At 40.1% G+C, this 16,881-nt stretch overlaps 1 protein-coding gene across 3 annotated transcripts in view; it reads left to right on the top strand.

Moving 5' to 3' along the window:
- The first annotated feature begins 11,232 nt into the window (after positions 1 to 11,232).
- LOC109431485 (endoribonuclease Dcr-1) overlaps positions 11,233 to 16,881 on the top strand; it is a 33,609-nt gene continuing 27,960 nt past the window's right edge. The window contains exons 1-4 of one of the 3 annotated variants that reach the window (XM_029861986.2): positions 11,233 to 12,168; positions 12,293 to 12,911; positions 12,978 to 13,799; positions 13,862 to 14,161. In XM_029861986.2, the coding sequence (XP_029717846.2) occupies positions 11,534 to 12,168; positions 12,293 to 12,911; positions 12,978 to 13,799; positions 13,862 to 14,161 (2,376 nt within the window). In that variant the 5' untranslated portion in view covers positions 11,233 to 11,533. Of the gene's footprint in view, positions 12,169 to 12,292; positions 13,800 to 13,861; positions 14,162 to 16,881 lie in introns of all 3 variants that reach the window. The other 2 variants (XM_062845683.1, XM_062845682.1) reach the window with 2 other exon arrangements.

Raw genomic sequence — 16,881 nt, forward strand, 5'->3', positions numbered from 1 at the left:
TTTGTTTGTTTGTTTGTTTGTTTGTTTGTTTGTTTGTTTGTTTGTTTGTTTGTTTGTTTGTTTGTTTGTTTGTTTGTTTGTTTGTTTGTTTGTTTGTTTGTTTGTTTGTTTGTTTGTTTGTTTGTTTGTTTGTTTGTTTGTTTGTTTGTTTGTTTGTTTGTTTGTTTGTTTGTTTGTTTGTTTGTTTGTTTGTTTGTTTGTTTGTTTGTTTGTTTGTTTGTTTGTTTGTTTGTTTGTTTGTTTGTTTGTTTGTTTGTTTGTTTTTTTGTTTGTTTGTTTGTTTGTTTGTTTGTTTGTTTGTTTGTTTGTTTGTTTGTTTGTTTGTTTGTTTGTTTGTTTGTTTTTTTGTTTGTTTGTTTGTTTGTTTGTTTGTTTGTTTCACAAGATTTGGATAGTAACAGATGCAAAACGATAGAGAACTCCTGATAAAAACATTTATATGCTCTGAAATGTCTAGGTATTGCTATTGGCAAACAGCTCCGTCAGACAGAATGCACGAACGCCCCTGAAAGAGAACAATGCAAACACACAGATTCTACTACAGGAGGCTCAATTTGAATGATTTGACCGTATCTTCTACTAGGTAGGCTTACGTGAGTGATTTCAATGGCTAGTGAAATAATGCACAGATATTTCTCGTCCTGTGCTGTGGAGAAAGACTGTGTTGTACCTACAATAGCTTCGTGATTCGAATTTACTTGCCCGAGAAGAGCACACAAAATTTCAGCAATCAACTATGAAACACGGGTCGGATTCTGTGGTTTTTGCCGAGACTAAAACCCAATGATTCACTAGATTAATCTAGTGCTTGGACCATGTGCTGATCGCCAGACAAGAACCAAGTTGATAGGGCTCGAAATGTGTCACGTTAGCTCTGCTGTCGTTATCCGTGCTTTTCATTTACCGCTCATTTGCCAGAGACACATACTTTGTCCCAGACAGACATGTTTAGTTATAAGTTGGCTGCCGTGCCTACACCAGTAATTGGAATGATTCTCTCCTCCAATTAATTATGTTCATTAGTTTGAACGTGAGATTACGGTATGTTTCATATCTCTTGCCCTGTACCTACATCAATGATGATACACATGCCTCAACTTTCTTTGTCTCCTTGTGCTACTGCTATCACATAAACTCGTCTGCACATGATAAGCCGGGCATGCAAATTCTCGTATTTTATTTTCTTATTCTGACGATATGCTTATTTAGTAACAAAACGTCAAGCAATCAGGGTATTTTTCACGAAATGCTGCCAATTTCTTTGCTTCGCAAATAGTAACTGTGTTACAGTAGGCATCCGATAACTGTAAATGATTAAACAGCAATAACGTATCTAATCCCAACAATATTGTCGGGCCGCCACCAAACCGCACTGCAAAAACTGCAAATATTTATGTTATGTGAAAATACACATCGATGCAATTGACCTTTCCACACATTATTTTTATTACCTAAACTATAATCATGATATTTGATGTTTATGCTTTAGATTAGTTTCACAAATACTTGATATGTGTTACCACCCATAGCAAAAAAAATATGTGAGTACACACATAATACCAATGCTTAGTGTCTGTGTCAGCCGTCGGCGACACGCAAAGTGAAAAATGGCGACTAAAACGAGTCTACAAAAAATTGTGCAGCAGGTTTCGCAGCTCCCAGTAGAGATATATTACCAAAATCATCACGGATATATTCGTCTGGAGCATGGAATAGACATCGTTAATCGCTTCAAATTGGAAAATCTTTGAAAACTTAGGTCAAGAAGAGCGCAATTTGGATCATTCGGAGCTGCAAAGTTGACCGATTGGTCATTCACTGGTGGTAAACCACGTGGTAAACAATCGACCAATTTTTCAGTGCCTCTTTCTTAAATAGCTATTGGCTTTGTTTTAAAATCATTTCAACAATTTTAAGTTCTTCATGAATGCTTAATTCCCAGTAAAACTTTTATTTTCTCATATAAAAACCATTTGAGCACATGTATTGGTTTTATTTGCCATTCTGTATTGTTTTTATGTGTAGTCGCACATCAAAATGATATATACCAATAAATAATTCGGTATGTGTGTCACACATAAACATCATTTGTCCAGACAAATTGCAAAAATACATGTGAACAAAACATAAAATGAATGTTTGCAGTTTTTGCAGTGCGGACTTCGCACAATCAAGTCGCGACGCGACCCAACTCGCGAAGTTTTTTAATCATGTCAAAAGTAGTGCGCATCCTTCCCGTTGTTGTCAACAACACAGCGCACTAGATGCGAAACAGTTGCGACACTTGTGGACCAAGAAAATGGCAATTTTTGATTGAATGTCGGTCTTGATTCCAACCGGATGGACAATACAGCTTCATTACAGTTAATCGAAATTTTATCATCATTGTCAAATGACTATCCAAAAAATAATAATTCTTATCATACTATCACCATTATTATGTCTCAGATGGTTTAAGCATAAAGCCGCCAATTTCCTCTCTCTGAAAGTTCCATACTGCGGCGAGCAAACAATCCAAATCCCAGCGATAACGGACTGCCCACTTATCGGAGATGTGCAACGGCGGCCGCAATCGAACTTGAACGACACCTGATTTAAAATGATTTACAACCAACTCACACTCGCCCACAACAACGGATTCTAAAAACGGCGATGATTCCGCATATCTCGCCGTTGTTGGTTGTTTTGTAAAGAAATCATACGAACAAACCAACGACACTATCAACGGCAATCATGTGATGGCCAACCACGCAACCACGTTGTGATATCAGTAAACGAAGCTCGTTTAACGGCGTTAGTAACAAAGTGTACCCGACCCAGGCGAAGACAAAGGAGGCTATCGAATTGATTGAGCGACTGAGATAGTCCGGTCTGGCCGTTTTTTCAAGTGGGGGTTTCAGTCGTCGTTTGCGTCGTTTTACGGTTATTGATTATTTTACTGCTTCAATTCTAACGACTAACGGCGACACATGCTTAAGCCAACTTGCATGGTATTGGGGCTTGATTCTTTGTATTGCAGTTGGTAGTTGGCGTTAGCGGATGCGAGATAGACATTTGTATTAAAAGAATAAAGGTACGGATGACAGTACTACTTCGTTAAAACATGTGCTGTACAGTGTACATTATAAGTAATTTAATTTTCTGTTTGTAAGTTATATCGAGATATACCCCAAGTAACATTCAGCATGCCTTGGAGATTTATTCATGGTTTATCCTGGTTTTATAAAAGCATGTGAAAAACCTATATGTTCTATATTAGTTTCATGTTGTAGCTTTTTACTTTGCACCTTTGGCATTCCATAAAACTATCATATAACTTCTGCTATAAACATCGTCAACTGAAGACTTACATGTAGTCATGAATTGGAGTTATCATTTATTATATACAAATTCAATAAAACTTGTATTTGCGGTTGTTGTCATAGATTTTTTTTTTTTGTAAACAAACATACAAAACTGTGGGGCAATGCCTAAAATCAACAAAAGATTTCGTGACCGTAACATTTGATTTTGACAAAATTGAATTTGTAACTAGTCGTTAACATTTTGTTATTCTATATTGGGGAACGTCCATAAATAACGTCACGCTTTGAGAAGGGAGGGGGGTTCAGCAAAGTGTGACGACATACATACATACATTTATTATTAGACATTTGCTCACTACCGCCACCTAGTGGTGGCCCCACCAAACACAGTACAGTACGTTTAGCATTGGGCGATTACGTTTTCGTGACGATGTTTTTTAATGAAATTTGTTCTAAGGGTTTGCACTTCTACGTCTGTTTCTCTGTGCTAAAGACATTGATGTACCGGAAAATGTTACGTTACACCGATCGGACAGCAAATGATTGATTGATTGATTTATCTTTATTTGAGAGACTTTCAGCCCTTGGCTGGTTCGTCTCTACAGCAAATGGCCATCTTCTCACTTCCCATCGTTCATCTTCTGTAGTTCGCAAACCGCGTACTCACGGCGCCCACATGGTTTTTGTTTGTCTGTGTCTAAAATGTGATATTATTTCTCTATTACTCTATTATTTTTCTGTTGACACAGTGCACACACAATAATAGAATTTGTAGGGTTTGATTTTCAAGTAGAATGAAAATCAAACCCTACAAATTCTATTATTGTGTGTGCACTGTGTCAACAGAAAAAGTCTGTATATGATTGATTTGATACTCTTTGTGCAACCACACTGCTAGTACTTTTGTTTGATCTAAATTGCAATTGATAATGATTGCAACAATGTACAGAGCTTGGTGTCGACCAAAATCTGAATTTACTTATCATCCATCAGTACACAACGAATAGGTTATCTATAAATGGTTTAAATGCCTTTGGTATCAGGTAATAAATGCATTTTGGAGGCTGAGGACAACGTAAGGAAAATAGTCTTCTAAATTCAATCAAATATTTTTCAAAATTACTAATACCATAAACAAACATACACAGTACTCAAATCGCAATCACCGCACGATTTAACGATCATTTTGAAAACTAAGTGTGGTTCGGACTGTGCTCGCATGTGTCATGGTGGCGCTGCTGTGCCTACATCACCTCTCAATTTTCGAGAGGAATGAACGCGACGCCGATCAATGTTTCCGTAGAATGACCTAATCATGAACCTTCATTCATGTTTTATGAATGGATGACGCCACGAGGGAATCATCACCAGCTAAATTGTTTCATCGAGCCGAGGGAAACAACACCTACAATTGAATGCTTCGGATTGAGCGTTATAGAGGGTGCTAGTGAGACGCCAAACGATGATTTTGAAACAAATTTCTTCCAAGTAGTATGTCTGTTTGTCTGTGGTTATATCACCGCTATCCGTCAAATGAAATGTCAACAGCGATGCGATGTTTTTTCAAATGCACATTGGTTGCATTCTGCAGCAACTGACAGATTTTTGACGTCTGTCAGTTGTAACAGTTATCGAATTTCATTCGGTAAGTGAAACATAAACATGTTGCAGTTATCGTACATCTACTGTATGAAATGATTGAGGAAAAAAATCAAATATGTTTGTTGTTGGGATACAATGACAATGACATTTAAGAGGTGGCCAAAACATCAATTTTTCAGAAATTGAAGAAAAATGTAAATACGCTTTTTAAAAAGACACAAAAACCATATATACAGAATAGTCCTCAATATCAGCCAAAAATATAAAAGTTGTGATTTCCCGGGAAAGAAAAAAATACAAAAATGTTCAACTATACTCCAGGGTTGAGTAAGAGCGTAAATATAATGAATAAGTGATGCGTCAAGTCGATGGCCGGTCGACAACGGACCAGATCTTCACCATATGCCAAATCCTCGAGAAATGCCGTGAATACCAGGTCCCATCCTCGGTCCCATCCCAACGCACCCCCCGTTCATCGACCACTCAGAGCCATGGAAAATCATGGACGAAAACGGCTTTCCTGGAAAGCTGACCAGACTTATTTAAGCAACGATAGACCACAGACAAACAAACATATTATCACAGACAAACAGACATACTACTCAAATCGCAACCATCGCACGATTTAACGGTCATTTTGAAAATAAACTGTGGTACGGACTGTGCTCGCATGTGTCATGGTGGCGCCCTGCGTGGCGCTGATGTGCCTATATCACCTCTCAATTTCGGAGAGAAATGAACACGACGCCGATCAATGTTTACATAAAATGACTCAATCATGTGTACACTCAGAAATAAAAGTATACACGGAATTGGGTTCTTTAGGGGTATCCTGATTATTGCATAATCGGAATCTCCGTCTAAAAATTAGTCGAAATCCAAAATTTCATCATTTTCGGTGCCCGGGAACTATTTTTAAAATGCATTTAAAGTTTGTATGGGGAAATTTTTTTGTTCGGGGCGAACTGTCACTTCATTGATTGAACTGTCATTCTAGCCACGGAAATTAAAACTGTTTTGTTTATTTAACCATCAAAACAAATGAATCAGGACGCAATAAAATCACCTTATTCTCAGAAAAGTGAGCTCTTTCGATTAGGCTAAAGAAAATGGCAATATTTAATTCACTAAACAACCCAATTACTATTATTTATGCATTTTGTATCCGCATCTCTCTCACTCTCTTTCTGTTTTCATGCTATCTGCCGTTTAGCCTGGGTTGAAGAGAAGTGTTTCGTCAACCCAGGCGAAGCGCCAGATAGCATGAAAACAGAAAGAGAGTGAGAGAGATGCGGATACAAAATGCATAAATAATAGTAATTCCGTGTATACACACTAAGATCAGCTCGGTATTTTTCCCATCTTTTTACTGAGTTCTCAACAGCAGATTTAACTCGGTACGCTCGGTTATCTCTTTTGCTGAATACTCTGTAAATGATTTAACGAGTTCTGCAAATGAACTGTCAAAAATTACAGATGAACGGTAAATATCGTTACTGATGGACGGTAAATATTGATTACCGAGTGTACCGAGTTAAATCTGCTGTTGAAAACTCAGTAAAAAGATGAAAAAAATACAGAACTCAGCGAAAATTTTACTGAGCTGGAAAATCAGAATCTTAGTGTGTACTTTTATTTCTGAGTGTAACCGTGCGTAGACCCGACTCGATAGGTTTGGCAAACGAGGTGGCTTATGCGCCACTCTCCAAGGAGAGACCACCTGTCTGTTGAATTGCCCGACTAGGAATTTTGCATGGACTCTATGGTCTAGGAAGCTTCGTACGGTTGCTCAAGCGGGAAATGATGCCAACTCGATTCAAGCAAAAATGATTCGATGGGGAATTATCTAGATTGTACCTATAAAAATATCATGACCGGGGAATTGCAGGATTGGAGATGCTGGTTTCGAAATACGGAAACTTTAGGAAAGCAAGAAAACCTCAAAAAACCGCTTCGCGAGCAAAGGTAAGGTGATAAAGAAACGTAAAAGATCTTCAAACAAGATTTACAAATTAGTCCTGTTCAACGACGTAGGTTGAAATTGCTCGAAGTTGCTGCATCCTACTCTTACATGTTTGTTGAATAATGGGTAAGAGCAAGATGCAGCAACTTCGAGCAAGTTCAACCTAGTGATACATTCGCGAATGTAACATTTCATGAACCAACATGCTACATGAACGCTCCCCGAAATGCTGTTCATTCTCTTGCCCGGTTCGATACGAGAGCGCAATCAAGAGAGAAGATGATCGATGACGCTAATGAAAGCGATGCATTCGGTGAGAATATTTTATTGCCATAATTCTTTTTTTATTGTGACTACACAACCTGCAACCACAGACAAACAGACATACCACTCAAATCGCAATCATCGCACGATTTAACGGTCATTTTAAAAATACACCGTGGTTCGGACTGTGCTCGCATGTGTCATGGTGGCGCTGCTGTGCCTACATCACCTCTCAATTTTCGAGAGAAATGAACGCGACGCCGATCAATGGACTTATCCACCGATGAACCGAATTCATCGCGGTCCGAGAATTTTGACACTAGAGCGGGGCCGTTCCAATCAGAATTGGACGATTCTGATTGGAACAGACCCCGCTCTAGTGTCAAAATTCTCGGACCGCGATGAATTTGGTTCATCGGTGGATAAGTCCATGTTTACATAAAATGACTCAATCATGAACCTTCATTCATGTTTTATGAATGGGTAATGCCACGAGGGAGTCGTCACCTGCTAAATTGTTACATCGAACCGAGGGAAACAACACCTGCAAATGAATGCTTCGGATTGAGCATTATAGAGGGTGCTAGTGAGATGCCAAACGATGATTTTGAAACAAATTTCTTCTAAATAGTATGTCTGTTTGTCTGTGGTATACTGATGTCTTCAGGAAAGTTGTAGGAAATATCATTATAAGAAAACTTGCCGAACAAACTTTTGTTCTATATGCTCCATTTTGAAAGATATGGGTCATTTCCTGAAAACGACCCCTAAATATCAGTTTTTTCATTGTAACTTTTTTCAGGCATTCCAAAGTGGTCCACGAACCAGATTTACGAGGAAAGATACATTCAGCGCCTTCAAATGATTTTTTAGGCAAATATGGTCTTCTACAAAGTTGTTCCTAAAAATAAGGCCTTTTTTCAATGTATATGAAACTTAGGGTGGTCAATATTTTCAAAGAAATTGGAAACCAAACTTTTTTATTTGCAAGAATAACTATATATATTCTTCGGAAAAGTTGTAGATCTATCAATTTTGAACAAGTTTGCTGAACACAGTTTTTATGTAGCTTTAAAATTGACCGATCTAGAGATATTTTTCTGAATAAGCTTAGGGTGGTTCAAGAAAAATCGGTTTTCTGGCATTAACTTTTTCAGTTTTGATTTTTCATCAAAGTCGCCCGAGAGACACTTGTAGAGCATTTGAAAAAAAGTGGTTCTTTGACAACTTTGATGAGAAATGTGAAACAAAAGAGATAAAGCGTTTAAACTGTTTTGACCAAATTTGGTGCATTTTCCCATAGTTTTCATAGGGTGACGCTAGAACATATCTTTTTATTTATTTACTTTTTTTTGTTTCAAATTTCTCGTCAAAGTTGTCAAAGAACCACTTGTAGAGCTTTCAAAAACGCGCATTTTCGTGCGCTGAGAATGTTGCTACGTCAATCCGTTCAAAAGATATTGATGATTTTCTAGAAAAAATAGGCACTTTGTCTGTGATAATATGTTTGTTTTTCTGTGATCCAAATCCAATCCAAATGTTTTTGAAACAAATTTCTTCTAAGTAATATCACAGACAAACAGACATATTACTTAGAATAAATTTGTTTCAAAAACATCGTTTGGCATCTCACTAGCACCCTATATAACGCTCAATCCGAGGCATTCATTTGCAGGTGTTGTTTCCCTCGGTTCGATGTAACAATTTAGCAGGTGACGACTCCCTCGTGGCGATACCCATTCATAAAACATGAATGAAGGTTCATGATTGAGTCATTTTATGTAAACATTAATCGGCGTCGCGTTCATTTCTCTCGAAAATTGAGAGGGGGTGTAGGCACAGCAGCACAGTCCGAGCCACACTGCATTTTCAAAATGACCTTTAAATCGTGCGACGATTGCGATTTGAGTGGTATGTCTGTTTGTCTGTTGTAATATCACAGACAAACAGACATACCACTCAAATCGCAATCGTCGCACGATTTAACGGTCATTTTGAAAATGCAGTGTGGCTCGGACTGTGCTCGCATGTGTCATGGTGGCGCTGCTGTGCCTACACCACCTCTCAATTTTCGAGAGAAATGAACGCGACGCCGATCAATGTTTTCATAAAATGACTCAATCATGAACCTTCATTCATGTTTTATGAATGGATGACGCAACGGGGGAGTCGTCACCTGCTAAATTGTTACATCGAACCGAGGGAAACAACACCTGCAAATGAATGCTTCGGATTGAGCATTATAGAGGGTGCTAGTGAGATGCCAAACGATGATTTTGAAACAAATTTCTTCTAAGTAGTATGTCTGTTTGTCTGTGGTAATATCACAGACAAACAGACATATGACTTAGAAGAAAATTGCTTCAAAAACATCGTTTGGCATCTCACTAGCACCCTCTATAATGCTCAATCCGAAGCATTCATTTGCAGGTGTTGTTTCCCTCGGCTCGAAGTAATAATTTAGCAGGTGATGACTCCCCCGTGCCGTCATCCATTCATAAAACATGAATGAAGGTTCATGATAGTCATTTTATGTAAACATTGATCGGCGTCGTGTTCATTTCTCTCCAAAAATGAGAGGTGATGTAAGCACAGCAGCGCCACCATGACACATGCGAGCACAGTCCGAACCACGCTATATTTTCAAAACGACCGTTAAATTGTGCGATGATTTCGATTTGAGTAGTATGTCTGTTTGTCTGTGGTAATATCATAGACAAACAGACATACCACTCAAATCACAATTTACATCCATCGTTTTTCCGGATTTGTAGACCCCCCTCCCCCCTCTGTCATGCTATTTCCCTATGGTCCACAACACGAATTCATTTTCGCCTGCTCACAGGAAATTTGACGTTTGAGAAGTGCCGGCACCGCTCAAACGTCAAATTTTCGGTAAGAGTAAGCAGGCCAGCATAAATTCGTGCAGTGGACCATATCTAAATTACGTCCATAAATTACGTCACGCTTTGAGGGGGAGGGAGGGGGTTTTGGCAAAGTGTGACCAGCGGCGTCATGGTCCCGATTTTTTCCGCAGTCAAGTTCGCAGATTGTGAACAATCCTCGGTATCCACTTTACGTAGTTTATGTTTAGTCTTTTACTGTCAGAGCTGTCAGATCAGGGAAGATTCAAATATTACGTCCATCATTTTTTGGGATTTCTGGACCCCCCCCTCCCCCCTCTGTCACGCTATTTTCCTATACCTAATACACGTACTGTCACACTTTTATAGACCCCTCCCCTCCCCCAAATGTTGGACGTAATTTTTGAACGTTCCCTCAGTGTAACACGCTAAATATAATGGACGGTTTTGCGTGACGTAATATATGGACGTTCTTATACACGTACTGTCACACTTTCCTAAAACTCTCCTCCCCCAAATGTTTGTTTTAATTTATGAACCATCCCCACAGACAAACAGACATATTACTTAGAAGAAATTCGTTTCAAAAACATCGTTTGGCATCTCACAAGCACCCTCTATAATGCTCAATCCGAAGCATTCATTTGCAGATGTTGTTTCCCTCGGTTCGATGTAACAATTTAGCAGGTGACGACTCCCTCGTGGCGTTACCCATTCATAAAACATGAATGAAGGTTCATGATGATTGAGTCATTTTATGTAAGGGAAGGTTCATTTATTACGTCCACCGTTTTTCGGGATTTCTAGACCCCCCTCCCCCCCCCCCCCCCCCCTCTGTCACGCTATTTCCCTATACCTTTTACACGTACTGTCACACTTTCCTAGACCCCCCCCCCCCTCCCCCAAATGATGGACGTAATTTATGAACGTTCCAAACATTGATCGGCGCCGCGTTCATTTCTCTCAAAAATTGAGAGGAGATGCAGGTACATCAGCGCCATCATGACACATGCGAGCACAGTCCGAACCACACTTTTTTTTTAAATGACCGTTAAATTGTGCGATGATTGCGATTTGAGTAGTATGTCTGTTTGTCTGTGGTTTCGCTTCCTTCGTGAAGAAATTTTTTTGAACTCCGACAAAAAAAGGTTATTCGGAAAATGGTTGTTTTTCCGTGTTTTCCGTGCCGAACCGGACCAAAAAAGTTGCACTGTGATTTTCTGGTCACTTTGTGAGTGACAGTTCGAATGTAAACAAAGTCTTATCAGCATCGCTTCGGCATCATGTCGTGCGTTTGAATCAAATTTTAAGTTTTTACAGTCTTTTAGTAGAAATTCCTTAAGAGTGAAGTCTGAATAATAGCGTAATTGATTTTGGTAGTGTTTCAGCCAAGCGCACGATATTTATTCAGTCGTAGTTCCAGCATTTTGAGTCATTTTTGGTGAGCCGCCTTTGTGTTTACAAATCGAAAGCAAAGCCAAATCAACTCACCCACCGACGCCGTTTGCAGGGAGGCATGCCCCACAAACACAAGAATGGCCTACCACTGGACGGACAATATTCATACAACTGCACTCACGCCGCGGGACTACCAAGTGGAGTTACTGGCCTCAGCTAAAGAGCGCAACTTGATCCTGTGTCTGGCACACAATTCTTCGAAAGAATTCATTGCACTTAAGTTGATCCATGAGCTGGGCTTTCAGCTGCGCAGTCAGGCTGAAGGAGAGCGGAAGCGCACCATCTACATTTCTCAAAACGATTCAGTGTTTAATCTGATTCGAGACCTGACGGATCTGAGGGTAGTCAATGTGAACGATCTGGAGGACGAGGAGGAAGACTTTGAGTGGGAGCAACTAGTGGAAGATTTCCAAGTAATTATAACGGACGAACGGAAGTGCCTGGATGCCATCATCTGTGGCTATTTGGATCTGAACGAGGTCAATCTGCTGGTGATCGACGATTGCCATAAAGTGTACGGCAATGAGGAAATATCGAAACTGTTCATCGAATACTACAACGGGTGCCGGGAGAAGCCGAAAATATTGGGACTGGCTGGGCCATTGCACAACGCCGGATGCATTCCGGGTAGGTTAAGCGCAGAGCTGGAACAACTTGAACATTGTTTGCAGTCGAAGGCGGAAACGGCCAGCGACATTGTGACTGTGTTAAGGTGAGTGCATATTAACATAGACAACCGCAACCCTTTCATCAGCCCTTTCGTACCTGCCCTTTCCCTGATTTCCTTAAATGTTTTCACTGAAGCAAGTAATAATTATGCTCATATTTCTTTTCAGGTATTGCACCAAACCGAGGGAAATAATACTGCAATGTGCACCACCCGCAGATAACAACTTAGCATCGTATTTAAAAGAAATAGTTCTAACGCAAATAACATTCCTCGAGGACCACCGGTATGATCCGTCGGAAATCTACGAAGATGACGAGTTCCTCGAGGAGCTGAAAAACATTCCCGATCCACGGGCAGATCCGCTCCGGTTCCTCCACGATTTCCTAGCCGTTCTGGATGAAATGGGTCCGTGGTGTGCCGACCGAGCTGCCTTGGCCATGATCGTGCAAATTGAGAAGCAAAAGATTAAAACTCCTTACGAAAGGCATTTTCTGCTGCTGTGCATGGTTTCGACGGTGTTTGTGCAGATCAGGTCCCATTGTGATCAGGTGTTCCAACAGTATTCCAATGAGAAGGAGAAGATTCTAGCCCATTCCACGCCAAAGGTTCTTAGGATATTAGAAATCTTTCGACATTTTAGTCCAGCGAGCCATAAAAATAAGGAGACGATTGTGAATGACACAGTTCCAGAAGAACAATCGGAAATATGCCAATCGAATTCTTGCCAAAATCTTCTAGAAGAGATAAAGCTGATTGATTTCAAGAAATTGATAGCAGATGTAGATGTAGTTACTAAAAACATTGACAGTATTACCGAAGGCATAGCTAACCTCAAAACTTCTCTTAAACAGATTTCAGAACCGGGCACTGTAAACGTAGACGCTACAGTTCAACCGAAAAAGCTTCGATCTCCTACCAAAAATGGCGTTCGACAGCTGAGGCAACGAAAGAAAGCCGGCATGCCTAATCGTCCTTATAGGTCCAATTTCTACAATCAAAATGATCCGGACGCACTTTGTGCACTGATCTTCTGCAACTCGAAATTCATTGCGAAAATTTTGTACAGTCTGTTCTACGAAAGCATTCGATCCGATCCACAGCTAGCCTATATCAATGTCCAGTACACCGTGGACAAAACGGCCGATCCGATCAAAGAGCCGAAGGAGGCCGAAATCGAACACCGCAAGCAGGAGGAAGTGCTGAAACGGTTCCGGATGCACGAATGCAATCTCCTCATCGGAACGTCGGTCCTCGAGGAAGGAATCGATCTGCCCAAGTGTAATCTCGTGATTCGCTGGAACGAACCGGTTAGCTATCGGTCTTACGTACAGTGCAAGGGTCGAGCTCGGGCTGCCTCGGCCTATCACATTCTTTTCGTAACGCCCAAATCGGACGCTCAACACTTAACGAACAAGTCTGATGACCTGAGTGACCGAATGCATCGTTATATATGCGCGAACAGTAGCATGGCCCCACCGAACGATGATGAAGAAGATAGTGACATGGCGGGTGATGGATTGGAAACTATTGTAAATACTATGCCTGCGTGTTCTGTTAAAATTGATTCGGATGACCATGAGATAGAATCGTGGAATAAGTCAAAAACACAGATTATGGAGAATTGTACAAACGAAATGATCGAAAAGATCGCAATTTACATGGAGATTGAAAAGGTTAGTAATATAATGTAACTTTTTTAAGGGTCTTAAATAGCCAAACTTTCCCATCTTTTCAGCTATTGCTGCGAAAATGTGAAAACATGGAACCACCGGAATGCGATCAACAGTACGCGGATTGTTTCAACCAATTTTTGGAACCGTACAGACCTCTGCCGGAAACGGATGAAAATAGCAACAGTGTTGGCTTAGCCAACGCAATCCAGATGATCAACAAGTACTGTGCCAAACTGCCGAGTGATACCTTCACAAAACTTACGCCACTGTGGCGAGGTGCCAAAACTGTGCGGAATGGACACGAGCTATATCAGTGCACCATACGGATGCCCATCAATTCGCCACTCAAGGAAGACATTGTGGTAAGTAAGACATTGTCATTCATACTAAGATGCATATCTCAAAAACTTCTCCACATCATAGCCCAGAAAATTATCATTTGATTTGCTCACTGCAGAGTATTTTTTGAATGTCCTGTCATAGAAGTTTCCGTCCATATGCACAACACAGTAACTCGGCATCAAGCCAACTGAATGTTAATTAGGTAGGCAAAGTGAGGCGGAGTATTGAGATTTCATTATCGATATTATTCCTTTACATGTGCTGCAAAAATAACAATAAAGGTTGGCCTCACTTTACCTAGGGTAGGGTAAAAATATAATTTGGACATGAACGGTGCGGTTCGACGAGCGTACAGAGTCTTCTTAATGACGATTATTGGATCAATCAGTCCCTTTTCTATTGACATACGTTGAAAACAAGCATAAAAATTAAGAATTTACTTTAAAATGATCGAAAATGTAAATTGGGTAACTGAAACCCCTCAAATGCGATTATATGCAAGAGGACATACACTTTACAGTCGAATACAATATGCATCTCAACAGCGTTGAAATCATAATTGTAAGAAATTTTAAAACCTTATTGCAATGAAAAATATTTATTAAAGAGGCATTAGCGGTTTGGAAAAAGTGGGTCAGCAACTACCAAGAAGCATCAAAAACAAAAGGTGTCAAGTATTTCGAGTTCGCCAAAGAACCATTAAGCAAACCATGGTACAAAGGACTCAATCTATCAGTGGAAGAAAAAATCACGTTAAGCCGAATAAGATCAAACCATTGCATGACAAAAGATCGGAAGTTCAAATGGAAATGGGAGCCAGACAAAATGTGTAGCCAGTGTGATGAAATCGAAGACTTGGAACACACTTTATACCACTGTGTGAAATGGCTTAATACAAGAGCCAAGGGCAAAGTGCTTCAAGACTTAAAACCTATATCAAAGATTTTTGAAGAGCAAAAGGTTGAAGAACTCAAAAGTGTAGTGAACTTCCTAAAAACCATAAACATACAAGTATAACATAACGAGCACAATCGACAACATGAAAAAGAAACACCAACAAAGAAAAACCCAATACAGTTAAAACAACCAAAGGCAAGATGGACCAACCCATGGTCTTAGCCTGACAAAAGAACAAAAAAAGAGGCATTAGGCAATCAATATCTTAACATTCAGCTAGAACGTTTATAAATAGGTGGTGTCTAAAATATATAACAGATTTTTCACTGTTCATATAATTTGATCATCTCATGAACTACATGGAGATGCTGTGTGATTGCATATTGTAAGGAGCTGTCAAATTGTATGGGAAATCTGCGCCGCCTCTGGCCGTACCCTAAGGAAGTCCTCAGCTTGTCCAAAATACATGAATTACCCAATAACTTTATTAGGGTATCGCGCCACTTGGACGGTGGCTTCTATATTCGTCTGTTTTCCACTATAACTCAGTCAATTTTGAACCAATTGACTTGAAATGTTGTACACGGGTGGATACTACACCTTTCTCACCACATTCCAAAAGTTGTGTCAATTGGTTCAAACTTGACTGAGTTATAGTGGAAAACAGACGAATATAGAAGCCACTGCCCAAGTGGCGCGATTCCCTACCAGGCGTTGGATCACTTTGCGGTTTTCGACAAAATTGTTTGGTATATACATAGTCACCTACAGTAATACCAGAGGAACGCTTACAGTGCCACCTCGAAAACTTAAGATTTCTGCATACATTTGGCCATGTTTTCCCACATAAACTTCAAGCTTGTTGAGCGCCCCCTTAACCCGTCAGGACGCGCGCCGTTGTACAAAGTACAAGACCGCCAAAAAACCTCGCTCATCGTATACAGCGCTAGCGCGGTGCTGTTTTGGGATCAAATAGGCGCGCGTCCTGGAAGGTTAAGCTTGACCGAGTTTTGAACGTAGCATCTGGGAGTCTAAAACAACTCCAATTAATTATTCAGTTCTGGACGGTTTTCTATGTTGGTGATGCTTGCAAGGACTTGGCCTGGTGTGTATGGATGAGTGGGTCCATGTTATTGTCGATATTAGCAAAATCTACAATAGTAATGGATATGCTGATGCTCATCTTTGTAACTTCATCCACGATTTGTACAGGTACCTATTCGTGCTATGCTAGGACAACAATAAAAACTCTGAGACTTTAGGCAAGTGGCAAACCTCCGTCAAATTAGAGAGTGCGTTCTGTAATATGAATTCACGTGAGTCCTTAAATTACCATGCAGTACTTATCAGTCCTTAATAGACTAGAACGCAATTAGATACGTAGAGCATGTTTGTTTTTTTTTTTGTTGGATAAATCACGTAGGTCCACAAAGCGGCCCTGCGAAACACCGACAAATTACCGGGGGAGTCTTCGGTATGCGATACGGCGGAGAATACACGGAGGCAACACAAAGTACGTGTGCTCCTCGCGGCAGGCGGTTTATTTAAACAACATGCAATGTACAATAACAATAACAATATACATACAGTTAGCAGGGTCGGCGCAGGGCATGATGATAAACATCGTACACTGCAAAATATTTTTGCTGGTAATCAGCAAACTTTGCTGATTTTTGGCGTGCTGATTGCATTCAGCAATACAAATTACTGAGTATCAGCAATTATTTTTCAACTTGCTGAACCATCCAGCAATTTTGACAGCTGATCAGCAAAGTTATGCTGAAATTCAGCAAAAATGTTGCTGAAATTCAGCAATTTATTTTGCTGATTTTTGGCGTGCTGG

This window comes from Aedes albopictus, chromosome 1 (genome assembly GCF_035046485.1).
Source record: "Aedes albopictus strain Foshan chromosome 1, AalbF5, whole genome shotgun sequence".
In the NCBI taxonomy this organism is placed as follows: Eukaryota; Metazoa; Arthropoda; class Insecta; order Diptera; family Culicidae; genus Aedes; species Aedes albopictus.